The 27,814-nt window shown below is 51.3% G+C and overlaps 2 protein-coding genes across 6 annotated transcripts; both read right to left on the bottom strand.

Annotated features, from left to right (window-relative positions):
- Nucleotides 1-882: 882 nt before the first annotated feature.
- Nucleotides 883-1,354, bottom strand: LOC115650636 (fascin-like). Its single transcript, XM_030560863.1, has one exon. The coding sequence runs from the start codon at nt 1,331-1,333 to the stop codon at nt 902-904; it is 432 nt and encodes a 143-aa protein (XP_030416723.1). The 5' UTR covers nt 1,334-1,354; the 3' UTR covers nt 883-901.
- Nucleotides 1,355-1,751: 397 nt separating this feature from the next.
- On the bottom strand, nt 1,752-27,774 carry CPSF7 (cleavage and polyadenylation specific factor 7). Of its 5 annotated transcripts, XR_004000146.1 has the most exons (11): nt 27,741-27,774; nt 27,258-27,371; nt 16,477-16,695; nt 14,472-14,575; nt 13,825-13,970; nt 11,502-11,907; nt 11,090-11,208; nt 10,845-11,013; nt 10,482-10,655; nt 7,590-7,793; nt 5,347-7,442 (listed from the first exon to the last, which is right to left on the bottom strand). XR_004000146.1 is itself a non-coding variant. In XM_030560860.1 (10 exons), exons 2-9 carry the CDS (start codon nt 27,309-27,311, stop codon nt 10,487-10,489), a joined length of 1,386 nt encoding a protein of 461 aa, XP_030416720.1. In that variant the 5' UTR covers nt 27,312-27,371; nt 27,741-27,774; the 3' UTR covers nt 1,752-3,780; nt 10,482-10,486. The 5 variants fall into 5 exon arrangements, 4 of the variants coding, with proteins under 4 accessions (XP_030416720.1, XP_030416715.1, XP_030416716.1 ...); XM_030560860.1 differs by lacking the exons at nt 5,347-7,442; nt 7,590-7,793 and adding an exon at nt 1,752-3,780; XM_030560855.1 differs by having other exon boundaries at nt 5,347-7,793.
- Nucleotides 27,775-27,814: the final 40 nt, after the last annotated feature.

Below are 27,814 nucleotides of genomic sequence, written 5' to 3'. Positions count from 1 at the left end.
CATGCCCCTGGCTCAGCTTCAGCCCACATCCAAAGTGACTCAGTCAGTCCCAGCTCAGGGGCTCCACGCGCCCATCATGCCAGTCCCGTGGCTTGTTTGGAGGCTCCCAACCAAGGCATCTGAGACATGGGCTCCTGCCCCGCAGCGCCACCAGGTTGAGATGCCTACAACTTATCTGCCTCAGACCCCTCAGCAGCTGGCCCATGGGAAGGCTTTTGGTCACTACCAGCTCCAGTCAGACTCCAGTCACTGGCCTGGTGGCAAAAAGTGCCTCCCCCTCCCTAGAGCTTACAGTGGGACCGGTGCCCTAAAAGCAGGCCCCGAGCCAACTGACCCTCAGGGAGCACCCAGTCACCTCCAGCCAGGGACTTGCGCTGTAGTGACACAGCAACTGTGCCCATAGAAAGGGGGATTTCTTGGGGGATGTGTGGCCCCCTGGTGGCTGCAGGGTAGAGGATCTGAGCAGGCACAGGACTAACTTCCTTCCTCACAGATGGTGAGCACAGAGATGAGCTCACCCATCCTCTGTTGTAGAGATCCACTAATGGTGGGTTGAGGCCATGGTCATTCTCCAATATAGCACGGTGCCTCTAAGGCCTTGGCCAGAGCAAAGAGGTTGCTCAGTGGGAGAGCTAATTCTGAATTGACATGGCACCCGAGCTCATCTGCGCTCCCCCGTGCCCTGGCTCAGTGCAAGGACTCCCACTGATCTGCGGGGAGCCCCTTGGCTTTGATGATGTTTGCCAGTTGAGCCCCAGCCAGCTCTGCTCCTCCCCCAGCTATCAAGTCCCCCTAGGTGGGACGCTGGGGGATTGTCCATAGGAAGGGCAGGGGGCTGTAGGCTCTATTGTCAGATGGACTGATATGGCAGCAGTAAGTGGGTGGTAGGGCAGGTGGGGGCTCACACTTTGCCCTCAGGTGCTGCCGCAGCAGGAGGGGGACTCAGGCTCAGTGGAGCTGGTGCCTGGGGTGTGGGGCAATGGGGAGCTCTGGGGGGGTGGAGTTTGCACACCTTGCCATCTGGGTACTGCCGCAGCCAGAAGAGGGCTCCCGGGCCCGGGGTCTCCTGGTCACAGGTGACTTTACCGTTGGGATCGGCCGCCAGGAAGCGCTGCAGGGAGCTGAGCAGATAAAGCCTCTGCCCACTCTCCTCAGCCTGCCCGGCCGCCCCAGCTCCCTCTGAGGGCACGAAGAGCAGCATCCAGACCTGGCGGAGCCGCAGCACCAAGCCCGTGGCCACCACCTGGAAGCGGAAGGGCTCAGCGCTCAAGTACCGGTTGGCAGCATTGATAAGGCCACAGGCCAGCGAGGGAGGTACAGTGGAGTTAGCCATGGGACTCTGATCACTCCCACTCGTCCCACCTGGGCTGCTATATGGCACCAGTACTGCTCAGACACGCCCACAACAATGGGCACCAGGCAACTGGGCAGTCACTGCATAGGCCCCACCCCCAGTACTAGCCCCACCCACTCCACAGCTCCACCCCCACACATCTAGCTCCATTCACACCCTGGCTCCACCCCCACCTTATAAACCTCACTCAGGCACTCATGGCTTCAACTACAACATGTACACATCACTAATGGAGCAGCATCCACAGTGGAGGGGCCATAGCTATGCTCCATCCCTACAATCTAGGGGGATGTTTAACTTGCTGGTAAGAGCTTTGCCCCCAGCCCTCTCAGGGACCCAGCCCAACCCCCACCCTGGGTTAGGAGCAGAACCCCTCCCCCAGGCCCTCCAGCTGCAGCCTTCGACTCCAACCCCAAGTGCTGCCATGCCAAGCTGGTGGCAGGTAAGGACACCCTGCCCCCGGCCCCTGGGGGAGGGAACAGGAGACAGTGAAGCCATTGAGAACAAGAGTGCACATGCCACCCCAGGGCGAGCGTGTCAGCCAGCTCCCCTCTTCCTACATGCTCCAGAGCATCTCTGTGACAGCCCTAATTATTGGGGGGATGGAAAGTTGGGGGGCCAATAGATGACACCAGAGCCATGGCATCTCATGGTCCCACGGAAGTGCTGGAAGAGGACAAGATTGAGCCTTGCAAGACTTCACAAGGGAGGACCTCAGAGTACCAGCCGCAGCTGCCCATCCTCCTGCGATCCCCAGAATGACCAGTCAGTTCAGGCTGCCCCAGCCACTCTGGCCTGGTCTCGCAGGCAGGACTTCACACTCACCAGGTGAAAGGCAGCAGACTGAGCTGCGTGAGTACAAGACAGCTGACCTCTGGCCACAGGCTAAAGCTCAGTGCTACCACACCCGGTCTGAAGGGCGCAGGGCTAGGGGATGCAGTCTGATCGCCACTGGCACTTCAGCCATACCTGGGAAAGAGAGGCCTGAAAAGGCAGCGGCTTACAAGACTGGCACCATGCAGGGCTGCTTTCTTGATCGCTGCCTGAAGGATGCCTCGGAGAGCCAGGAGCCACCAGCTAGCCCTCATCATCCCTGGTAGGACCCATTTCACATGTGACCTGAATGTCTCTCAGCTTCCCAAGACCTCAGTAATTGGTCCAAACTCCAAGAAGGTATTGTACTCTGGGGCCCAGCACATAACATTCCAGGGGCAATCACACTGGGGCCAGATGGAGCAGCCCTGCATCTGTCTTGTTACATGTGTTCCGATCTAGTAGCTCAGAGGGGCTCTGGCTTTTTCTCAGCAGGGTAGCAGAGGATTCACATTCAGTTTCTACCCATCACTCTGGGGGACTCTCACTGGACTTCATATGTAGCTGGTCAACGTAGGTGCAAAAATCACAGCTAGGCAGGGCAACGGATTCCTATCATAGCAAATACTTCCCTCCTTGCCTCTTCCTCCCCCAAATCCTGCTGAGGGCCACAGCTTCTTCAGCATGGGGAAGGGGACCGCCCCCAACAATACAGTCATTGAGTCAGAGTTCAAGGCCAGAAGGGGCTACCAGATCATCCAGCCTGACCTGTATGCTCCAAGCCATCACCACCAGCCTAACTGGATGTGCTCCATTCTTTCCTTCCCCCTAGCTTGGGTTCTCCCTCCCTCCTCACACATATAGGCACCACAACATGGTGCTTAACTAACCAAGAACCAGTTCATAACTGACACCAAGTCCCAACCCCTTGTGCAGGGCTGCCAGAAGCCTGCATTTGCCAAGTGTCTTCCTTTTACAAGGAACCACCCCAGAAATTCAACTTGGGAAGGGGCCAATCCGGTCCCACTTAGTCCATCAGTATTGGTACCAACAGGACATCATCTAGGAATCTGTCCCGTGTCTAGTTTTAGGTGTCTTCAGGGGTGGGGTTTCCCCAACTTCCCCTGGGAGATTGTTCTGCAGATCTCACCTCTTTGTGGTTCTCTCTATAGGGAAGTCTGCAACTAGCCTTGTGCCACACCTCACCTGAGAGCTACCTCCAGCTTTGCAAACACTCCTCCAATCCACCCTCCAGCTCATGTTAGCTGCTTTAGCCAGAGAGCTGCCTCAGGGAGGGATCAAAGAGATGTTCTTGAGGGAAGAGAGAGTTTCGAGGAGACTCAAAAGGGCTTTTAGGTTACCTGATATTTTGCACGGCCCTTCTAAACTTGATGAGGTCTCTTGCACCCATTGTAACAGCAGGGTTCCAGACCGAGCCAAAGGCTCTGAGCAGCAGCCAGGAGAGGGAGGATTTTGACTAGGATCAGGCGTGGCAGAGATGTAGGAATCTGTAGGTGGTTTCCAATGGCGCAGGCTGTGCCTATGAACTCCACAGCAGTCACAGCCCCAGAGGGGTATGGGGGGACCTCTGCTCCCTTTGGCCGCAACTCCATCTACAGAAAGTTCCACACATTATAAAAAGCTGTCGCCAAAAACTTAATTTCCCAACCAAAAAACCCCAGTAAGGTTGTAAAGGAACCATGAAGCTGCCCTCTGGCAATGAAATCATTAAACACTTGAAAAGCAGGAAACATGGAGATAGGTTTAAAAGGTTTGAATAGCACGATTTTAGAACATTGTAGTTCAAAGACATAGAAGCCAGCCTTTCTGGGAATTCTATAATGTATAGTCACCAACCTTAACAGTGTCCCCAACCACCATCTACTTCTGAACCATGGACCACAGACCATCACCACGCTGCAGAAAACAGCCACTACACTACCAACCCCAATGCTGGCAGTATGAGACAAACCCCCCACATTACCCTACACATGATCTATCCAATATCCTGTCCTCATCCACTAAAAAGAGCTCTGCCCCAGTCACCCTCCCAAAGAGACCCAAGGCCCCCACAACAATCCAGATCCAAGCCAAGGCCAACTTTCCCTACATTCATCATGGACATACAGGCCACCATCCTTTGATACAGGGGACTAGACCATCAACAGAAGTCTGTATTATCGTTAATGAGAGCACTCAGAGAAAACAGCTGACAGTGGGTAGGTGGCCAGGTGAGGGTAATGGAAGGCGAGGGGGGCCATTTGCATTTACATGTATACCCCAGTGTTTATTTCCAGACTCTGGCATTTAGAGTTTCATTCTAAACCTCTGATTTTCCTACTTCTGATTATTTTAACCTTAACTCAAGCCTACCCAGAATGGCACGGTTTCCACCTGCCCAAAAGTACCACGACGTTCAGATCCTCTTGGATAGCAAGGACTGACATACAGCCTGAATTATGGCCTGCTGGAGAGCACCCAAAACTTTGCCTCTGTCCCTTTTGAAGAGTGGATCTCAAAGCATCCCACAGGCACTGATCTGACCTCCTGAGGTGGAGGACAGCTTTCTCTACACTTCATAGGGCATGGAACTGGCCTGCTGAGGTCAATAGTGCTACCTAAGGGCAGTGATAGGTGTTTTTAAAGCACTACAGCCCTGAACGCTGTCTTGGCTGAGAGGCAGAGATCCACAACTCCCAAACACTGCTGCTGGCGAACGGTGTGCCTTTAGAGGGTCAGAAACCCCCGAAATCTCCCCTACCTGGGGAGGAGGCAGCCAGAGTGAAGCCATGGCCAAGAGGTTGCTTTCAGTCCCAGCCACTGCTGCAGAGTAGGGAGCAGGCTGGGCTGGAGGTGTAGTTCAGAACCACAGACAGCAGTCTTGGCTGGGGGAGGGTGTAGCTGGCCTAGTGTCCTAGGCAGCCTCCTATATGCCTGAACATTAAATGCCGGTGCTGGTTCTGAGGACTCAGCGCCTCTGAAAATCAGACCATAAGCAAGGCCAAGAACCCAGGAGTCCAGAATCCCAAACCCTAGATCCCCATTCACAGCACCAATGCCACCACGACCCCGGAGAGAGAATATTTTTCAATGCAGGTTCCGTAAAACAGCTCACACCCCATTTATTATTTAAAATATTTTGTTACAAAAGGAAAAAAAAGAAAACATACAATGCAGTATAAAAGATTGACAACGTCATCAAGTTTATTACACAATTTCCAACCTATCAGAAAGAGACAAAAATCAAATCACCGAGAACTGGGGGAAGGGAACTGGGGCGTTGCTTTTTATTTTATTTTTATCATCCCCCTTCCCCCCACTATTCTGAAATAAACTAAAAATTTGTCATTACGTAAAAAAACAGAACACTCTCTTGTCAAAGGGTTTTCTGATATTTTACACTTCTTTTTAATGTCACCTCACTTTAAGTTTCCGGTTTGTTTGTTTTTTTTCATTTTCTTTTTAAAAAGACATCCAGAGCTGGCCTTTGCTCACTGATCACAGTTCTTATGGAGGTGTCACTTCACTTCGCCAGCCTCCAGGCAGGCTTTGCATTCTTGTCCCCTGCCACCCTCACTGATGTGCCCAACTAGAGACCCCTGCTGGGGGGATAGTGCCCAGGTTTTGCCCAGCTGTGTCCACAACTTGCCAGGAGGGCCACACTGAATGGCATGAAATGCAACAGGTGGTTGCTGTCCTCAGTCTTACATAAAGGTGCAGGCTCTGGAGACTACAGGTCCAAGCATACAATGTGTTATAGCTTGAGCTAAGTGACTGGAGAACTGCATGCTGGGATGTGTAGTCTCCACAGGCTGCCACTCAGATTGGCACAGTCTTGCAACACATGCAGGCTGCTCTCTGGCCACCTGTCCCCTACAGCCTCCTTTGCTTGAGGGATCATGGCTCCTTCCACACCACCTATCCTACCAGCCTTCAAGAATCACCAGCTGAAGGCTGTGGTGGAAATGGTGGTTATGTTTCCCCCGGCCCTTCAGGCATCACACTGTCGGATACAATCAGCCCCATGTGCTGGAACAGACACCAAGACTACGTAGCTAGATGCAGATCAACTCTCAGCTGCCCCAAACCCTCTGCTCACCGTCACACACCACAGAGCAATAGCGAGCAGCGGTGCTGTCTAAAGAAACCCCCCACACAGCGCTTGACTGGGAGCTCCCATTCCTAGAGCGTTTATGAAGAGGCAGGAGTCTCCAGCAGAGTTTCTCCATCCCTGGAATCAATGCACCTTCCACCATGCAAAAATGCTAAGCAGCTCGCCAGGTTACCAGTGGTTGGGCTCATCCAGCCAGCCCACAGCCCACCCCATCTCCATCCACCAATATCACAACACTCAAGTCTCTGCCCATGCCGCTTCCTCTAAAACAAGGAAGGCAGCATCTCTGGGAGGAGGCTGACTCTGGAGAAACAGGTGGCTGGGGCTTGCGGTAGGGAAAAACATGAACTGGAACGGTTATTGCATGAGATCAGCATGGAGAGCCACAGGCGTTGAGTCCAGCCGAGAGGGGCCACCTCTGTTCTGGACAAGCCCCCTAGAGGAGCCGGGGCAGAATGCAGAGGATTCAGAGGCGCCTACAGGAACGGCAACTGGGAGCAGAAAGAGGTGATGGGAAGTAGCAGCCAGCCTGCACTCCATGAGGTGGGGGGGAAGAGGAAATGCTGTTATCTAAGCTGAGTATAATGGGCCAGCCAAGCCAGGCCTGGAACTGGCTGGGAGAAGGGATCGCACTCCTCAGGAGAGCTCCCATACACGGGACGAGAAGACAGTGCACCATGGAAGGACATGAATACTGGCCCCAGTGAGCCAAGCAGGCCAGGCACCAGACACCATGCAGGGATATCTGCGCCCCCACCTCCAACCCTCCCCAGCACACACGAGGGTGATGGATTCCCTTCCAGCTGTCCCCGAAAGGGCCACGGAGAGGAAGGAGCTCACAAGCTTCCATGGAAAAGCACCATTTCTCTTTGGGTCCAAGTATCCGTGGACTGGAGCACTCTCTGCTCACAGTGGCCCCCGATGCTATCCCTCCCTAACTCCACGTCTTCCAGCATTTCCCCAGGAAGCAGCAGCAGCGAGTGTGGGTCCCGAGGCCACCGTGTGCCAGCTGGAGTCCCGCAGGAGATGTGGCTTTCCCTGGGTGCCTGGAAGGAGCTGGGGGCAGTGGAGAGGAGAGGGGTGGAGCGGCCTCCGTCCTTCAGTCCTGATCGAGGTGAGGAGATACAAGTCCATTAAAAACACTTACTGCCAACCAAACTCCTGGAAGGGACAGAACAAGACAACAGGTCACAGTCTCCCTGCTGCGATGACCAGGCAACTGAGTCGCTGCTGAGGCCAACTGCTCAGCAAGGAACTGCCTGGACCCCAGTCAGCCTCCCTCACTGGAGGCAAAGGCCCCCCACGGACCTGCCTTTTAACATTTATCTTCCTGCATGTTTGTTTGGTGCTGACAAGATCGAAGTACAGGATTCACAGCCTTGGAGAGGGAAGTCCTCCACTCCGAGGACAGGCTCCACCAGGTCTGGTGCCTTGTCCCTGCCCCAGTGGCCACGTCTAGGGGCGAGGCAGGCACTCCATCTCCACAGCCCCATTCTGGCCTCGGCTGAACAGCTGGGAACACCAAGGAGGAAAATTCATGTCTAACAGAACATGGGCTCTCCAGCGAGGACACTTGTGCACTAGGAACTGGACTGAGATCAGCCAAACTTGCACAGGTCAAATCGCCAGAAGGTCATGGCCAACCCAGGCTGGATTGGAACCGATGACCTAGAGGGGAGTTATTTCACCTGGAATATTTAATGACACTTAAAGTACATTCTCAGCTGATCCAGAATAAATCCTGCAAGCCTCACAGGTTCTGCTGAGAGGGAACTTGCCCCAGGCAGTTCTCTACACCAAAGGACATGCTAACAAGACCAGGTTACACTGGGCATTTCTAGAACGTCTTGCAGACGAGGATCTGAGCACTACACAAGGGTAATGGGTTAAGCCAGAAGCATGTGGCAGGTAGGCAAATACTATTGCCATTGGGGGGGCGGGGGCAGGGGGGCACTGAAGCACAGAAAAGGGAAGTAACTTGCCAAAGTTCACTGTCAATCAGTGGCAAAGAGAGCTGGGCTCCATTCCTAACTCCCTCTTTCTTTGATGTAACCACCAGGCCCTCATCATGCCTGGACAATGCTCACACTAGAAACATTTTGGGGTGGGGGATGAATGTTTAAAAGCATAAGGCAATTGTGGGTTTGAAACCCAGGGCTCCCCAAGAGACCAATGGTTTGATCTGGGTAAGAAACGCACAGCAGCTGGCCCAGTCACAGTGGGCAGCCTCTTGGTCTTAGCCTGGTACAAATCAGTAGTGTGTCGGGTGCGGCAGTGCTCAGAGGCGAAGGCACCCCAGCAGTAGGCAGATCATTTAAAAGGCACCAGCCCATTGCCAAATAAAATCCTCAAAGCAGCACAAAACACAGAGCACTCCCCCCGCAACAGACTAAAGACCCCATCATCCTATGTCTCACCCAGAGGCAGCCCAACTGGTGCACTGACTCCTGCAGGGAGAACTTTCCCACACAGCAGGAATGGGAACAAAACACCATGGCGTCTCGGGAGGATACTGTAGTTCTAACGCCGCCCACCTCAGTACAGCTAGAGGGAGGGGAGGCAGCAGAAATCTTGGCATTAGTTCAGGGTGAGGAGAGCTCCCATAGGATGTTATGTTTGCAGGGTTGATGCTTTGTAATTTCTGAGTCAGCTGGTTCCTTAGTGGCAGCCTCTCTCAGAGGGGAACAGGGGCAGCGTACGGGTCATGCTGCCGGGCTACAGTCAAGACCTTCAAAGGCAAATCTAGTGGGTAACAGTTTTTAATTCTTTAGGACCAAGTGCTGTACAAAAGCCCCGAAGCAAAGCAGGAGAGGCTGTACACGTGGGTGACACAGGGAAAACTGTGCCGTGCCATGCCCCCCCATTCCCCTCACCCACCAAGTGATTCTGAAATAGTAGGAGTGACAAACCTGTTGTGGATTGAAAGGTGCACAGGGCCTGAAGCTGGCGGCCCTGACCCATCAGCCCTAATTTAAGAGGTCGCATGGCCCTCTCCAGTAGAGCTATAATAGAACCAGAGACCTGTAGGGTTAGAAGGGACCACAAGGGTCTAGTTCTAGTCTGACCCCCTGCCAAGATGCAGGATTTGTTGTGTCTAAGCCATCCAAGACAGGTGGTTGCCCAGCCTCTTTTTGAAAACCTCCAGTGAAGGAGCTTCCACAACCTCCCTAGACATGTCTGTTCTACTGTCCTCCTGTTTTCAGAATTAGGAAGCAGATTTAATCTAAATCTGCAGTGACGTAGCTTAAAGCCATTGCCTCTTGTCCTGGCCTCTGTAGCAAGAGAGAACAACTTTTCTTCACCTTTTTTACGGCAGCTTTTCAAGTATTTGAAGACCACTATCATGTCCCCCAACTATTGGGCGGGGGGACATGCTATTGACACTTACATCCTAAAAATCCAAGCTTTTGTACTCTGCCCAGCTACCACGTGGGCAAAGCCACTTCTCCCCAGCCAAGCCACCCACCAACAGCAGAGCTCAATGCCCCTTGGCTCTGAAGATGGTTAACAGGAAGTGAGGACACTGTAGGGTGCTGTAATCAGCCAATGAGGGACTCTGGCAGGCTAACCCCAGAAGGGAATTCCACAGCTGGAGGATACCTGACCAAGGAAAGCCCTGTCCTCACACTGCCCGCACTGAACCTAAAAAGGAGGACAGAGTGCAAAAGGCAAGGAGCTCGCTCTCTGCTGTTGGGTGTGGGCAGTGTAGGTTCACAGCCTGCTACAAATCAATCAAGCAAAGACACTGGAAGGAGAGGAACAGGGCTGGAAATGACTCTGCTGATGCACGGGAACGAGTAGCAGCAGCAAGCTGGTTGCAGTTTCAATGGAAAACCACCAATAGGGGACTTCAGTGCTGGTTATTTAGCAGCCGTCAGAGGAAATATGGGGACATTCCCTTCTCTTCTCCCCTGGGGCCTTCCCTCTTTGAACACCCGCTGCGGGCAATGAAAGATCATTTGTTGCTTGAGATCCAGAGGGTGGCCACTGACTGTAGTTATGACACTAACTAGAGGGGCTGCCATGTTAGCCATGGAGAGTCAACTGCTAAAAGCCAGGGGAAATGGACTGCGTAACGTCCAGTCTGCACCCCTAGGAAGTTGCCATGTCCCTCTAGGGGAAAGGGTGCTCCATCAGCAGCAGGTAGATGGCCCCGCAGCACGAAGGGGATAGAAGGAGCAGGGCCTCGGGCCAGCTCACCTTTCTCAGTGGTGCCGGTCCCTTTCTCTGTCCCTGTCCCGATGTCTCTCATGCTCCCGGTTCCTTTCTTGGAAATAGTCCTCGTGCCGATCCTCATTATGGAGCGGGTCCCGGTGCCTCCTGCTGCTCTCACGGGACCGACTGGGCGACCTCTCCCGAGATCGGTGTCTTTTTCTGGAAGACAAGGCCAGGCGCTGAGTATCTCCCAAGTGCCCCCCTCCAGATCTTCAGATAAAGGGGCTGCTGCCTCCCACTCAGGTCTTCCCCAAAGGATAGGGAGCTGTGCCTGCCCCTCAAATCTCTACCAGAGGCCCAAGATGAGAGCAGAGTTCTCCCCTTCTGCTCTGGTTGGCAAGGATTTACCTGGAAGAGCTGCTGCTGGCACCCATGCTGTAGGACTTGGCTTCAATCCCATGAAGACAATCCTTGAGGGAGGAGATGAGGACGCGGCACCGCTCGTCGTTGGCTACACGGGACTGTTTGATAACGGCAATGGCCGTAAGCAGGGTCTCTATGGCATCACTGTAATCCCCTGCAGGAGATGAGAGGGGTGAGGAAAAGGACCGGGCAGGGATGGAGAATGATAGGTGTCAGGGGGACGCTGTTACCTGCACTGGCTCCGGACATTGCTTTGGAAATGGCACTGCTGGAAATCGCTCGGTTCCTGTTCATGATCTCCTCGAACTCGGCTTCGCTCACTGGGGGAAGCAGTGGGCCCAAATCTCGACTGCACAGAACAGAGCATGCGCCTGTCAGCCGGGCATGGGGAGAAGGCTCCCACCCCTGGGGACTGACCTGACAGGTGCTGAGGGTCAATGCCCACTTGTCAGAGCTCCCCAGGGGCACCAAAAGGGTGCATCCCAGGCTCACTGCCCACCTGGCAGAGGTTCCCTGGGACACCAACCTGGCACCCCATAGCAACACCTTGTACCCTCTTGGGGTCCAGTAGACCCAGATCTCCTGCCCCTACAATCCCAGACCGTCCTTTCCAAATGCAGCAGAGGCTGCAGCTGCTCTCACCTGCTGTGGTTATATGCTGCAGAGGTCTTGTAGGTGTCCAGTGGGGGGGCCAGTGCTGCATTTGGCGGGGGGAAGAAGGCAGGGTTGAGGTGCAGGGCGGGAGGGACTGCCCCTGGAGGTGGCACAGCCAGGTGTGGGGGCAGTCGAGGGGGAGGGGGCATTAGATGCTGGTAGTGGATTCCTGGTGGGGGAGGTGGCACTCCAAAGCTGGAGGAGAGAGGTGGCGGGGGAGGCATCGGGGGAGGGGGCAGGGACATGAGGGGCATGGCAGCAGGGGGGCGGTTAAAGAAAGACAGCACGGAAGGGGGCTTCTCCACACGAGGGGGCGGCACGGCATTCTCCGTTGGCGTGGCTCGGCCATCCATCGTATCCCAGGAGTCCCGGGAGTGAGCCCTCGGCGGCACCCCTGTTAGCCAGCAGAGAAGAGGAATGGCCTGTGAGCATGGGGGTGACTTCACCCATAGGAAAGCCACCTGAAGGGAGCCAGCTGGTGCAGCAGCCCCCACAAGCCTGGGGAGGGGGGAAGGAGGTGGCGGATGGAATGACCCAGTGAATGAGGAAGGTACATATCGTCCCCTGGATCCTGCACCAGCCCCGATCACCTCCCCACCTTGAGATCGGGGCACCCATCTCCCACGGCCACACGCCTGATTTCAGCGGAGTCTGAGGTGCCAAGAGAAAGATCCAGCCAGCCAAACGTAGCCTCCACTTCCATGGGCCTCAACTAGGGCATGCTTGCTCTCCACCAAGACATCAGGAAAGCTTCCAAGGCAGTACCCCAGTGAAGAACACAGGGGATGGAAGTTGCAAAGCAAATTGATTACCCGGGCAGAAGCCAAAAGCCCTGACAAATGGCAAGAGGCTGCAGCGGAGAGGTCACCGGGCACTGCGTGAGTCAGAGCTTGCCTGTTTGTTGGTTAATACAGCTGGTTTGGGCCTGTACAGAGGCAGAGACTGAAATCCTGCCAATACTTTAAGTGAGCCTGACCCAGAGAGCCTGCAGTCCCCTAGGGGAGTGGATCTGGAAAGGGCTGATGGGATAATAAGGTGAACAAACTTAGAGGGACATAGCTTGGATCCAGAACTCCCACGGCTTCCAAGTACTGGAGAGCAAGTAACCAGATGCTGACCATGAGGGAGTCTGAGGGGGTTAGATCTGCAGCAGACATGCAGATGTTGCTCATCTGCAGCCATGGGAACAAGCCAAGGGAGATTACTACTGCAAGGAAACTTTCCCTTCTCTAGCCCCTTTCAGCCCAGAATCAAAGGGCTGGAGACACACTGAGGCCTTGCCTGTCCTGGTGAGTGGTCCTGTTAACAGTTACTGGTGCAAACCACCTAGTGTCCATGGTAAACTGCTATGAGCTGGCCTGGTTTCATCCAGGTAGAAGCTCCATTAATGCCAGGTGTTGGTCGGCTCCATCAGGCTGAGCACAGCTACACCAATGGGTATAGCCAGGGCAATTCCCCAATGCAGACAAAGCCACAGCCTCACAACAGCCCTGTGAGGTAAGGGACAGAACACAGGAACCTCTCACCTGCCACTGAAATGCAGCCACCTCCATGGCAGAAGGTGGCAGCGGTCTGACAGTGCAGAGCACTTCCTTTTGACAATTCAGAATGGGCAGTGGAAAATTTGGTGTTCCACTGCAGTTGTCTGGGGCGCGTGAAGGCTGCAGGACAGTGGCCAGTTGGAATTTGTCCAGGGCACTGGGGGCAGTAATTCTCCTCTTACGAAATGTGCCATGTGATCAACAATGACCACAGGTGGCCAGTTTCGCCATGTGTGTCCCTGGAAAGATGGCACCTCCAGCTGCACAGCGCCCCCTAGCTGGGGCTGGGCTGAGATGTTGGGCCATCAGACTGAGGAAAAAGGCCATTGTACAAGGCCCATGGTGAGGCCCCAGCTGGATTACTGCGTCCAGTGTTGGGCACCTTACCTCTGCAGGGATGTACAAATTCTGGAGAAGGTCCAGAGAAGAGCTACTAATAGATATGGAGGGTCTTAGCTATGATGATAGGCTGAAGAGCTTAAGCCCATTCAGTTTGGAGAGGAGGAGGAGGAGGAGAAGGAGGAGGCTACGAGGGATCTTCGCAGTCTATGAGCACCTAAAATGGGATCATAAAGACTCGGGTCAGGATCTGCTCAGACTCGGCAGCAACAGGAAAAACACGCAGAGACTCCTGGGAATTCACCCCCACCCCAGGGTTTTGGTTGGTTCAGGCTGCTGAAGCTCTGCTCACGATCTCTAAGGCCCAATGGGAGTCTCCCCTTCCTCATGCACCCTGCGCCCCGCCCCGCCAGCGGGCCTGTCCCACTTACGTTTCCGAGCCTGTGCCTCGAACTGCGACAGGTTCTGCCGGGTGGCCAGTCTCACCTCCACCTTATCCCCATTGAGGATCTTGCCAGGCAGCAGCTCCAGGAGCTTGTGGACTGAGTTCTCAGAGGCAACGACCACCTCTGCATACCTGGAGGGAGCCAGAGACAAGCAGATGATAGCAGGCCAGTACCCCATCACATCAAGGGACCAAGCCCACCCTCCTCCCCCGACCACAATCTGTGGGGACAACCCAACGAGCCACCATGGGTGCTTCAATCTACACCTCTCCCCATGGCCCAGGCAGCACAGAGAGCAGCAATCCACAACCTCTCACTATGGACATCCATCTGCAGCTGAACCCAGCCCACCACCGCAGGGTAACTGGCATTCCTATGTTCCTCCCATCAGCTCCCCACCACCTCTTCGCTACCTCGTCCTCTGTGCTTTGGCACTCTAGCTCCATTCACACAAGCATCTTTCAAGCTTCCACACAGCTCCACAAGAAGGTCTGCTGACACCTTGCCCAAGGGGAACAGGCCGACGATCATGGTGACAAACCCTCTGGAGAAAAAGTCCAGGGTCTCCCTCAACAGTGTTCACTCTTTGGACTGGCCCAGTGCCAGGCCTTGGGTCCCTCCAGAGCTCTCACCCTTTGGATTGCCCATTGGCTCGGTTCTCCGCAAATTTCAGCTCCACCACATCGTAGACCCCCACTGAGCGAATAATCTGGATCAGCTGCTGGTCAGTTGTCCACTGATTGAGAACAGGTGGAAGAAGACAGCGTTAGCAGCTGAGGCCCTATGGCAGGATCTCTGGGCCACACACCCTTGTTCTAGGACTAGCATTATCTATCATTCACCACCACCAAGGCCCACCCTGCTCAATCTCCCCCTAGGATCTTTAGTGTGGGCTCCAGTTTCTGATGCCACAAATGCTTTCAGAGGGAAGACAATACAGCCCAGCCTAGTAACCCTGTCTGGGAGACATCAATCCCCAGGGAGGCAGCTGTAAATGACAGTCATAAGATCTGAGGGCTTGTCTACATCAGAAAGTTGCAGTGCTGGTGAGGGAGTTACAGCGCTGCAACTTAGGAGGTGTACACATCTGCAGGGCACCACCAGCGCTGCAACTCCCTGTTTGCAGCGCTGGCCGTACTCCCGTTTTGTCTCGGGTGTAGAGGATCCAGCGCTGTAATCAAGTATAGACACTTACCAGCGCTTTTCTTGACCTCCGTGGAATAAGCAGGTATCCCAGCATACCTGAGGAAGCCTCTGGTAATCAAGCTCGTCTCCTTCCCCGGCTTGCTCTCGCGTTCCCCGAACCCCCGAGCAAGCAGGTCTCCTTCCCTGCGGTTTGCAGGGTGGTTCGGGGAACGTCAGAGCAAACCGCGGCGAAGCTGGTCTCCTTTCCCGGTTTGCTCTCGCGTTCCCCGAACCTCTGTGCAAGCAGGTCTCCTTCCCTGCGGTTTGCAGGGGGGTTCGGGGAACGCGAGAGCAAACCGCGGCGAAGCTGGTCTCCTTCCCCGGTTTGCTCTCGCGTTCCCCGAACAAGCAGGTCTCCTTCCCTGCGGTTTGCAGGGTGGTTCGGGGAACGCGAGAGCAAACCGCGGCAAAGCTGGTCTCCTTTCCCGGTTTGCTCTCTCGTTCCCCGAACCCCCGAGCAAGCAGGTCTCCTTCCCTGCGGTTTGCAGGGGGGTTCGGGGAACGCGAGAGCAAACCGCGGCGAAGCTGGTCTCCTTCCCCGGTTTGCTATCGCATTCCCCGAACAAGCAGGTCTCCTTCCCTACGGTTTGCAGGGTGGTTCGGGGAACGCGAGAGCAAACCGCGCGCTGGTTGCTGTAAGTGTGGCCACTCTGCAGCGCTGGCCCTATACAGCTGTACTAATACAGCTGTAACAACCAGCGCTGCAAAATTTTAGATGTAGACATGGCCTGAGAAAAGGCATCATTGAGAGCTGTGGTGACTGAAGGGCTGTGCGTACAGAGTTTGAGCAGTAAGATAAGATTCCCCCCCATGCCACTCCACCAACAGGTCTGGAGCAAGAAGGATCACAGGGGTTTTGGGGCCAGAGCTCAGTCTCCAGGCCCATTCAGTCCTTGGCTTCTCTCAGGGACTACCAACAAAGGGGACAATTAGTCCCTACCGTATCAGTGGCTTGTGTGGTGGGGACATCTGTTCTTCAGAGAGCCACCACCTCACGTCATACAAGTCAGCCCACAGCCACAAGAGCACATAAGCTGGCCCAGAGCCATCAGCCTCCCACTGCATTAGCTCTGAAGTGTTAAAGGCTCCGTATCCCAGTCCCATGCAGACCACACCATGAGATCACCATTGGCCACAGGTGGTCCAGGTCTCTGTTCTACCACACCTCACTAACTGTTTGATAGCACAGCCCTTGCAAGCCCAGGATGGGGCACTGGTTCAGTATTGACACAAAGGGAAGAGAGCCCCCCTATACCACACCCTTTTCTATAGAACATGGGTTTCCTTAGAGGATCCCCATCCACATACAGACCAAGCTTGATTTCACTTCACTTGACAGATATGACTGCAGCCCAGGCTGCAAGCACTGAAGACATGGCATCTGCTCCCAGTAAGTGGAGGACAGTCATACTAGGCCATGTGCTTCCAGCAGGCATCAGTGACCTAACTCACCCAGGAGAAGCTGCCCACATACACGGCAGCCCGTTTGTTGCGCAGGCCGCTGTAGGTGTACAGGATGGCAGGCGATTTGCTGTTTGGCTTGGGGGACTGCTCCTGGCGGATCTCAGTCGGTGCCTCCGAGCTGCTGGTGCGGCTTTCGGGCGGCTGCGAGCTTGCTGCTAGCACGTCGTCGTACAGATCCATCTGGTCGGCATTACTGAATTCGGAGTCCTAGGACACGCAAGAGATCAGTGAGCATTTCTGTGACAAGCCCACAGGGCCAGTTTACCAGCTCGGCAACAATCAATTACTAGCCAGTCATGTCAAGGGAGAGGCTCCAGCAGGCTGGAGGTTTGCCCTGCTCAGTGCTTCTGATCTGCAGGTAAACAGCCTGTGCGCCCAAGAGATTAAACACCAAGCACAAAACAATCCTGAGGAGGAATCATTCTCTCTTGCCCAGACTGAGTTTCATTAGAACACCCACTCTCAGAAGCCAATGGGAAAGAACGCTACTGGGCTGAGAAGTACCATGTAACAGGGACACTCCTGGTTCTTCAGCCTCTCTGTGTCTTCCACATCCTAAATCTGAATTATTGCCTTGGGTATAACATTCCTCCTGCCTGATTCAGATTGTAAGCGGCTTAGGCAAGGACTCACTTCTCTACGTGCCTGCAAAGCTCCTGCCATAAATTTCAGACAACGAAGGAGTTCAATGACAGACAGGATTTTTCTCATTGCCACCAACTCTCTCTGAGAACCTCAAATCCAGATTGGTTCTCACTAGCCCCACCTCCTCTGCTGTGGAACAGAGACCACGATTCTGCCAACGCAGGAGGCACAGTGGAATGTGGCTCTATCGACTGTAGCTGTGTGGGTTCTGCAGCCTCATGCAAGTAGCGTGTGTGTCAGTATGCAGATGTGACTCATTCAGAGTCACAAAAAGGACAACAGTGTAGGACAGGAAGTGAACACCACTGCCTCCAAATCAAACTACGGGGAGAACTTCCAAACGCAGAATAGAATCTGGCTAAGGCTCCTCTTTTGATCACGAGTGGCCAAGACCTCTGTTTTACATTTGATCCCAGAGGCACAGCACCCCCAGGCAAACTTTTGAGGCACTGACTTAGCACTCAGAGGAAAGAGCACTGCCTGCTGCAGCATCTGGGCTTTCCTCTGAGATCTCCTGGCCAGGCTCAACTTAGGAGACCCGAACCCGAGGTGGCAGGAGGCTTTTGAGGAAGCCGTGCATTCAAGTGGGGGGCAATTTCCTCCTACCGCTATTAGACCATAAAGCATTAGAGCGCTTAGCTTATTTTATCGCAGTTACTGTTACAACAAATGCTACGGTCCTTTCAAAACTCTTATAAAGCTGTTTGCTTTATTGACACTCCACAGCAGCAAGTGCCACAGGTTAACTATGCATTAGCAGCCATTTCATATGCTTGAAGTTAATTATCTCAAATTCATCAAGTGCACACTTGTTCTTGTACTGAGACAATATAAGCAGGAGTGTAAATCCAGGATAGGACAATTCCTTTGAGAAAGAGAGCTGTTTAAAAGCTATTACACACATCTAAGGGCCTGCTCCTGCTGCCAATGAAATCAAGGATAAAATGGCCAATGAGTTCAGTTGGGCGGGATCTGACCTGATGCATCATTTCCATGCTAAAGTTTCCAAAGTCCAGGAAGGTACATGCCTTAGTCCAGGGGATGAAACAGATCACCCCTAGTGCCTGGACCAGCCCATTTCTCCAGGGAGGGGTGACCATCCTCCTGCCTTGGAACACTAACTCCACATTCCTATAAAAGTCTCCACAGGGGACCTTTCTGGATACTTGGTCTAAAACTGCCCTCTTTCAATCTCCTTCCATTCATCCTAGCTAGACCTTCTACCACTCAGTAAGTCATCTTCAGATCCATGGCTCCCCGCAAACAGTTCTGCCTCCCCATAGTCATCGCTTAGCCAAACCACAAATATTTTTACAACTCAATCTCCCCAGCTCCCGGGCATTTCTCCTGCCCTTTTCTGAACCCTTCCTCCTCCAGTACATTGCCACCCTTTCGATAACAAAGTGCCCAGAACTGAATTTTGTAGCTGGCATCCCACCACTGAAGTTGTACAGAGATTGCCTCCCTGCTTTGTAATGGGCTGTGTCTGTAAATGCAGTGCTGCAACCGCTGCTGGAATACTGTGTCCCGTTCTGGTGCCCACATTTCAAGAAGGATGTTGATAAATTGGAGATGCTTCAGAGAAGAGCCACGAGGATGTTTAAAGGATTAGAAAGCATGCCTTACAGTGACTTACACAAGGAGCTCAATCTGTTTAGCTTAGCCAAGAGACCGTTAAGGGATGACTTGATCAGAGTCTATAAGTATCTACATCAGGAATGATGACTGGCAAGTAATCGAGATTCAGTCCTAGAAAGGACTTTGAATGCAATCCACTGCTTGGATCATGAGTACTCCCACTATTAACCAAGTCATCTTGGGTCACGCAACGAGACTGCTGATCCATTGCTGCCGCAAGCTGGTCTGGCAAGCTCCACGTTTGATAAGAAGAGTATTGACGTGAGGAACAAATATTTAATAATGGGCTCTTCAGTCTAGCAGAGAAAGGCAGAACATGATCCACTGGCTGGAAGCTGAATCTAGATAAATTCAGACTAGAAATAAGCCATAGATTTTTAATAGAGTAATTAACCATTGGAAAAATTTACCAAGGGTTGTGGTGGATTCTCCAGCACTGAAGATTTTAAAATCAAGATTGGATGGTTTTCCTGAATGATCAGCTCTAGGAATTATTTTGGAGAAGTTATCTGGCCTGTGTTGTACATCTGCTCAGATTAGATCACCACAATGGTCCTTTCTGGCCTTCGAATCTCTGAATCAATATCCAGAACCTCACATTTGCTACAATTCCTCAGTTGTGGAATCCACCACCGAACGTGCTTTCTCCCCCGACACAGAAATCCCCTTCCTTTGCATTTATCTGTGTCCAGCTGCCCTTTTACACTGCCTGTGTCTCCCTATCCAAGTCAAAACGCCTGTCCTCCAACCAATCAATTATTAGCATATTTTGTAAAGCAGGGACTCAAGTCCCTTTTCTTTTTGGCTACTGTTGTGATAACAGAAGGAGGATTGCAGCTAGCATCCCAAAGCAGAGCCTATCTTCTAAAGCTAGCCTCTTCCTTTCTTTAGCTTTCAGTCACACAGGGGAAGATATTCATAGGTACAATTGGTGTTAGATGCCTAACATTGGCAGACAATGGGAATTAGATGCCCACTTTTGAAAACTTCCCCCTTGGGTTTTCTCGTTAGTTTCTGCCTACAAATGTGTTGCTCTTTTCTATTAATCACCCCCCAACCCCCAGTTAATTTAATTTAACCAGGTGCTACTGTGTGCCACATAAACCCGTTAATGGAATGCTAAGGTGGCCTGGCTGTACTTTCAACATCTGCCAGAAGACCAGAGCCAGGCCAAACTTGGTATTTCTAAGGTAAAAAGCAATCAGAAAACCCTGACCTTTATAAAGGCACACCAAAGAGCAGGGGCCCAATGAAAGAAAACACCTCTGCAGATCAAACATCCTAAGGTCATCTCTGTGCCACTGCTCCTGCCCCTCACAACAAAGTCCAAGCACAGGGCAGCAGGCTGGTTCTCAAATGCAGCATCTGGCAGGCAATTCTCTTCTACGACCTCAGACACACAAGTTTCAGAGTAGCAGCCATGTTAGTCTGTAGCCGCAAAAAGAACGTGTAGCATTTTGTCATTTGTTTTCATTGCCATCAAAGTTCAGTGTGTCATTACTGACTCAGATCTACCTATGTTGTACGCAGTGCTGTTATAGCCACGTTGGTCCCGGGATATGAGAGAGACAAAACAGGAGAGGTAATATCCTTTATTGGCCCAACTTCTGTTGGTGAGAGAGAGAAGCTTTCGAGCTCAAACAAAGCTCTTCTTCAGGACTGGAAAACTTAATCAGAGTGTCACAGCTAAATACAAGGTAGAGCAGATTATTAAGTGTAAGTAGTTTGAAGTGGTTTGTTAACACCCCGCCAGTCACAGGGAGGAAAGGAAGGGGCGGGGGAGCAGCTGGGGTGTAGATGATAGTGGGTTACAGATTGTTGTAATAAGCCATACATCCAGCGTCTCTATTGAGCCCATGATTTTCAGTATCTAGCAAAATTATAAATTTAAGCTCCCAAGCTCATCTTTTGAAGGTGTTGTGCAGGTTTCCTTTCAGGATGACGACTGATATTTTGATCATCATGGTAGTCCCTGAATATGACATACATTTTTTTGGGGGGGGGGGGGGGAGAGAAGAGACAAACAAAAACAGCAGCATCACCTTTCATGGGCAACTGAAGAAGTTTCTTAGCCATAAAACTGATCTACCTTCAAATTCTTGCTCTAGGCTCGATTTAATTCCGATATATCTCTATGCTATATTTAACCTGGAGTATATGTGGAGTTCCACTTAATGTGTATTTTTCATACTTATGACTTGCCTGGAATCCTAAAGTACTAAGAGTATTTCTCAGTATAAACTGCTATCTTATTTATACTGCAGTAGTGCCTAGTGGTTCCAGTCCCAGAGCAGGATCCCACTGCACGAGGCACAGTGCATCTACAGAAAAAGACAGTCCCTGACCCCAAAGAGCTGACAATCAAAGTAACAAGCTGAGGCAGATATGGCAATTTCCTGAAATATTGTTTAAAAGTTCATGTATTATTGTGGGCCGGCATTGTATGTAACATCTTGGAGGGGGGCAGGGGGGTAATGCGACAGATAAGAGACTTGAGAGTTTAAAAGACTATACTGAAAATGTGCCAGACACATATGGACTTTGGGGGACAGTAAATGTGAAGTCAATTTCCTGCAGAAACCCCTAGGGAGAGGTTAATGCAAATTCCCCACCTCTTGTTATGCAGTTTTGAAACTCCACCCTGAACAGATTTCAGAATGGTAGCCATGTTAGTCTGTATCAGCAAAAACAATGAGGAGTCCCTGTGGCACCTTAAAGACTAACAAATTTATTTATAAGCTTTCATGGGCTAAAACCCACTTCATCAGATGCATGGAGTGGAAAATACAGTAGCAGGTATATATACCCATAGTACATGAAAAGATGGGAGTTCTGAGGTGCCACAAGGACTCTCTGTTGTTTTTACCCTGAACAGAGGGTCAGTGTCTGCTGATTACCCATTACTGCAGGTCAAGACCACAGGCCGAGCTATGTAAAGAAACAGCTGATCTGCCCAGATGGGGGTTCTGGATCTAAGACAGATGAACTTGTAACCAGGGGAAAAACCCAGTTCTGGGTTTTGAAGGACTAAAATCTATCAGAGCCCTGGGCGGGAGTTGGGGGTGCCCTCTGGTAAGCTTCTGAGCAGTCATGTAAGGTTTTCTTATTGTTTTAATAGGTTTTCTCTGTAGTACTATTTAAGAATAAACGTAGGAGCTGCATGGTAACTTATAACTGCTGGCAATACACTGGCCATAGCTCTTTGGAGAGGTGCTGTTCTTCTAAGGCAGTCTGGCTTGCTGGGGATATCACAGTGCAAGGCTGAGCGCTCTGCAATTTAAACTGGGTGCCCCACAAAGGGGAAATACAGATGCAGTTGCCCTGACTCTGTGCCATGTATCTCGAAGGTTGCAGCAAAGAGCTGTAAGATACACTGCATTCCGTACAAAAGGAAGTGCCAAGACTGCAAGGTTAGACAATGTGAAGTTGGGAAATGCCCGCTAAGATTCTACAGAAAAGCTATGCCAGGCCGTTGAACTCTCCTCCATTCCCATAACTGCCTCCCTGTCCTGTTCATCCCTTCCTCCTAACACCATACATTCAGCCAGCAATAGCCACCTGTTTCCAGCAGATATTTTAAGAGAGGGAAATAGAAGAAACTGGACTGTGCTGCATTGTACAAAGACCTTTCAAGATATACAGGGGCTGAAGCAAGGGCTACACAGCCACACTATGCTTGAGATTTTCAAAGCAGGCCAGAGGCTAATATATTAATCAATCACGTTTATTATCATAGTGCCAGGGCCAAACAAGAGGGGGGTCCCATTGTGTTAGGGGCTATACACATTATACTAAATGGCCCCTGCCTTGAACAGCATATCGTTTATTTAAACAAGACAGACCCAGTTTGAGGGAAAGGGGGTACTACACACAAGCAGAGAGAACTATGTGATGGCAGCAAACGTCATGTTAATGCAGCAATTTTGGGGGGTGAGCAGGTGGGTTTATTTTGGAGGTGATCAGCTAAATGGAAAGAAAGGGGAAAGAGGTGAGGGGGGGCAAAGGCAGAGAGAGATGGGGTAGGTGTGGACTGAGTGAAGTTCAAGTGAAGAGTCTATGAGGCAGGGGGACGGTTGGAGCAAACAGACAATCTGCACAGAGCAGAGAAAGTCTAGCCAAAATGTAGGACGTTGTCTGAATGCCCAGAGGTCCTTGCTTTGGCTGCTTCTGCTCCTACCAGCCAGAACTACATCTTCCATTAAAGTCAACCTGTGTGGCTGAATCCCCTATGCTGCTTTGACAATCTCAGCCTATACTCTTCAATGTGAAGGTAAGGGAGCTGTGCATGCACATATGTGCAGTCTGGCACTTCATGAGCTTGGGAAGAGAGAGTGGCAGAGAGACACAGCATGCAGCTTTCGAAGGGTCACAGCTACATTAAATCAACTCCAATTTTTGCAAGCCCTTCTCAAAAACAAGGGCTATTTCCAAGACAAATTTCCATTTTCTGCCTCCAGCTATTTCAGTTGCAAAGGTGATTAAAAAGATTACATGAATTTTAACAGGGAAAATAGTTTTGTACTTTCTCAAAAACTGCTCAGCTGTTTCTGTTTAAACTCCTTCTCCACCCACCAAAAAAGTCACCTTTGCACACAGACCAAGCCTGAAAGGTGAGTTTCAGAAAGTTACAAGTGCATAAAAATAGGGGGTTGGGATGGAAACCATTCTGCAGCCTTAATTATGCTATTTGCTGATGCTCCAGCTATAACTTATCAAAGATCTTCCCAAGGTTTGTTCACTTTACCATCTTCTCACACCCCAATATTGTCTTTGCCATGAAGAGAACTGGCTTTTCAGGGCCTTTCCCCACATTGCCATGTGCTGGCTGTAAAAGACTGCCTTTGTCACCTCATTCACTAGGACAACAAGAGCACTTTACAGCCTATCTCCACCTGGGATGTATGGCAACAATGTTCTGCAGCTAAGATCTCCCCGCTGCAACTCAAATCCACAAACATGTCTTTATTTGAACCTTCCCAGGACCGAGTCCTTGGACTAGTTGTATATTGATTAAGTGGTGCATATTTAGATTTAATTACAATCTTGTGCTCTGGAATTATTTTGTGAACAAATAGCTGCAGTAGAATTTTTACTTTGCCACAGGATGTAACACTTATCACAGAAACCAGGAGTAGGAGTGTCTTGTCACAGGATTGAGATCCAACATGCAACAGGATACAGAAGCCTCAACTCACCAGCCACTATTAGGGCTTGTCTACACTTACATTTTATAGCACTCTAACTTGCTGGTGCAGGCCTTGGCTACACTGGCACTTTACAGCGCTGCAACTTTCACGCTCAGGGGTGTGAAAAAACACCCCCCTGAGCGCTGCAAGATACAGCGCTGTAAAGCCTCAGTGTAGTCAGTGCCACAGCACTGGGAGCGCGGCTCCCAGCGCTGCAAGCTACACCCGTAAGGGATGTGGTTTACACGCAGCGCTGGGAGAGCTCTCCCCCAGCGCTGGCACTCCGACCACACTCACACTTCAAACGCTAATTTCAAGTGTAGCCATACCCTCGGGGGGTGAAAAATCACCCCACCTGCAGAACGTTTAAGCACTTTAAAGCGCTAGCTTGGACGGCACCCTCAGAGCTATTCCCCTTATGGAGGTGGATTACCAGGAGCTATATAGCTCAGTGCTTTGGGCACTGGCCTCCTAAACCCAGGGCTGTGAATTCAATCCTTGAGGGGGTCATTTAGGGATCTGGGGCAAAAATCTGACAGGGACAGTACTTGGTCCTGCTGTAAAGGCAGTTGACTGCACTCGATGACCTTTCAACGTCCCTTCCAGTACTACACTTCTAGGAGCTCTCCCAGTGTTCACGCATAACCACACACACACGCACACACACACACGCACGTCAAAGCAATCCCGGGGCAGCACTTCGAAGTTTCTAGTGTGACGTACCCTTAGAGAGACAAGGTGACTGAGATGTCTTTTATTGGATCAACTTCTGCTTGTCTCTTTTATTATCTCACCCATCTTGTCTGTCAATATCTGTGGACCAACATAGCTACAACACTGCAAACTACCCACAATCACAGCATAGCCTCCTTCTCTTAGCACTGTTGCTTTCTAGGTTTCTTCCTCCCAATGAAAATGAAATTCCATGGCCCTGGTTATGCAGGATAGACTAGATGGATCACAAAGATCACTTTTAGTCTTAAAAACTACATCTATTCATGTGTGCTGGAGATGTTTTATCTGTGAATGTTTTCATCATGCTCTTTCCTTCCAGAGAACCACTGAAGATGTTGAGTAAGACCACATCCAATACAGATTTTTTTCTGCATCCAGTAAACATCTTCCTCCCAACTCAATACATTGTCTATTACCATCATTCTTGGTTTCTGCTTTTCCAGCCACATCTGAAGCCATGTGAAAACACTCACAGCCAACCCAACCCGGATAATTACTGTGGCACAACAAGTGCTTTAAAGTCAAAATAACAGAAAGCCATCAAATGAGGGGCTTGATTGTTTTTCTTCATAATTCCATGATGCTTACGCTGCTCATATGTCTGCTATCCTCCAAGATGTTTATAGCCTTTTATTTTAATTAGGAACTGATAGACCTTTCAAATAGTAATTGCCAGGGTCTCTCTTTTTCCCTTTTCTGAATATCGGTAGCATATTTATTTTTCTCCAATTTCCTCCCTCTGGGGGTTTTCAAAATAATCGCCAATGACTCAAAAAATCTGTTAGTCATTTTCCATTACCCTAGAATGCCTATAATCCTGATACGCTAATCTGCATATGTTTGTATTTTCCAAGTTCTCTCATACCTACTCTCTTTATCAATAACTACTAGGTTCTCATACTGCCCAACTGTCCAAAGTTACTTTCTCGATTTTGCTTGTTAAAGGTTAACTGCAAGGAAACTAAATTAAGCATATTTCTGTGCTGACCTGTTTCAGTGGCCACATCCTTGAACATAATTCTGACCTATCATTACAGCATGGGATCCAGTGAGACTTGGATAACCATGCTGTATTCTAGGATGCTTTCAGTCAATCAGAAAGTCCCAAGAGGATTCCAAACAAGAGGACACGTTTATTTTAAAGTTAAAACTGCTTTCTGTGGGGGGGATGAAGCCTGGCTATTGGGGGTCCTACAGCACAGAAATACCATAATTTGTATACATTTCTTTTAAAAGGTAAGATTTCAGAAAGGCATTCAAGACCTCATCCATTTAGAACCATCCTCAATTAATGCATCTACTTCCAATCAAGCACTCCTGTTTCTCCCAGGAAGCTGTAAAAGCCTCTCACATTTCCCTTATGGTTAACATTCTTTTTTGCCACTGTTAACTTTTCCCTCAAGGCTTAACTTCTGGTATAGTCTCATTTGGTAACCTCCCACCTTTTCAGAACAGGGGGTTATTGCCTTCAAATTTCTGTTCAACCCCTCACGAGGCCACACTGGCAGTCTCTTGTTCTTTGCATTTCGCTCCTGGAAAGTAATCAAGATTGATTGCAGTTTCCTGTCTAAGAATCTCTAACCTTCTTCAATGATCTCAGACTTAGCAGTTTCATCTTCAAGGAGCTGAACTTGCTTCCATTATACCCACCTGTCCAGACTTCTTAACTCTCCAAAATTTGTTCCTCTGAAAGCTAATACCTTTGGACCACTGCATTCATGTTCCTTACTACACTGAATTCAAGTAGCTCCCAAGCTTCCTTATTACTCACACATTCTCAATAATTTTCTTCTTGTAAATCTGGGATAGATTTTCAGCTCCTGGTATCATCAGGGTGATTTCTTTGTAATTTAGGGACCTCTCTGATTATACCATTATTCAAGCAGATAAACTTCCTTAAAAGCTCAGCATCCTGAAGCCCAGAATACCCTAAATCAGGTGGTATTTATGTGACTATGGTCCCAGAGAGATCTCTAGCAGTTACCTCATCTAGCTCTCTTCTGGTTTCATTTCCTGTCTCTTACCCTCATGTTTTGCAGAAGAGGATGGCTAGATTCCCCATCTGTTGTATCCACCACTGCTCTCTTCTCCAACAATACAGATCTCCCTGGCTTAAGGGATGTTTCAGTCCAATAGGTACTTCCTACTTCTTTCTCCCTATTGCCCATAGATTGTAACCAGACCAGCACAAGCTCCAGCTGAAAAACACGTCCCAGCAGATTCCAGTCATGAACCCAAGTAATGACTTAAGACTTCCACTCTTTTCAGGCTTCTCAAGCTCTGTGGGGATTTTCAGAGCCACCCTTCAGCACAATAATGCTCCTTTGCTGGCACACAAGCCCCATCACGTGCCTTTACCAGACGAGTAGGAACCAGATCCACTTCTGGTCCCTTGCAGCCTACTTCACAGCCTCTGAGTCTCAGGAGTTTAATATCCTCCGCAAGGGGGCCCAACCTTCTCCAAACAGCCCCCCCCCCCAACTCCAGGAGGCTTCCCAGCAACTCTCTGCAAATCCCCGCCCCCCTTTGCCGCGGATGGGGGTGGGGCTTTCACTCGCCGCTCACCTGGTTGAACTCTTCGTCGGCGTAGATATCGATCAGATCCACCCCCTCGGACATATTTCCAGCCGCGGCGGGAGCCAGAGCCCGGGGGCACAGGAAGGAAGGAGGTGCGGTGCACTGCGGGGAGAGGCGGCTCAGTGACACGGGCCGGCCATGTGCGCCGGCCTGAATCTACCCGCCCGCCCCCCCCCGGACCTACCCACCCAGGCTCCCTTCATCTGCCCACCCGGCCCCCGCCGCTTAGATCTACCCCTCCTCGGGCCTGCCCGCCCGCTTCACCCAACCCCCGGGAGAGCAGGGCCCCGTCCGGCGCTGCCCTGGCGAGGCGGGCGCAGGGACGCGGCTCCCCCCGCCTCAGGGCCCTGCCGACTGGCGGCCTCCTTCCCTCCCCGCGTCAGCCCCGCGTCACCGCGGGGGTCCCCGCCGGGCCGTTACCGCGCCGGGGCCCAGCGTCCCGAACAGGCCCGAAGCGCGCGAACCGCTCACCGCCACAGCCAGCGCCGTCACGCCACGCCCCTTCCGCCGCAGGCCACGCCCCTTCCGCCCGCCGCACCGGAGGT

This window comes from Gopherus evgoodei, chromosome 4 (assembly GCF_007399415.2).
Source record: "Gopherus evgoodei ecotype Sinaloan lineage chromosome 4, rGopEvg1_v1.p, whole genome shotgun sequence".
Taxonomy (NCBI): domain Eukaryota; kingdom Metazoa; phylum Chordata; order Testudines; family Testudinidae; genus Gopherus; species Gopherus evgoodei.
The sequence above is the reverse complement of the archived record's forward strand: the minus strand, read 5'-3'. Positions and strand labels throughout refer to the sequence as shown.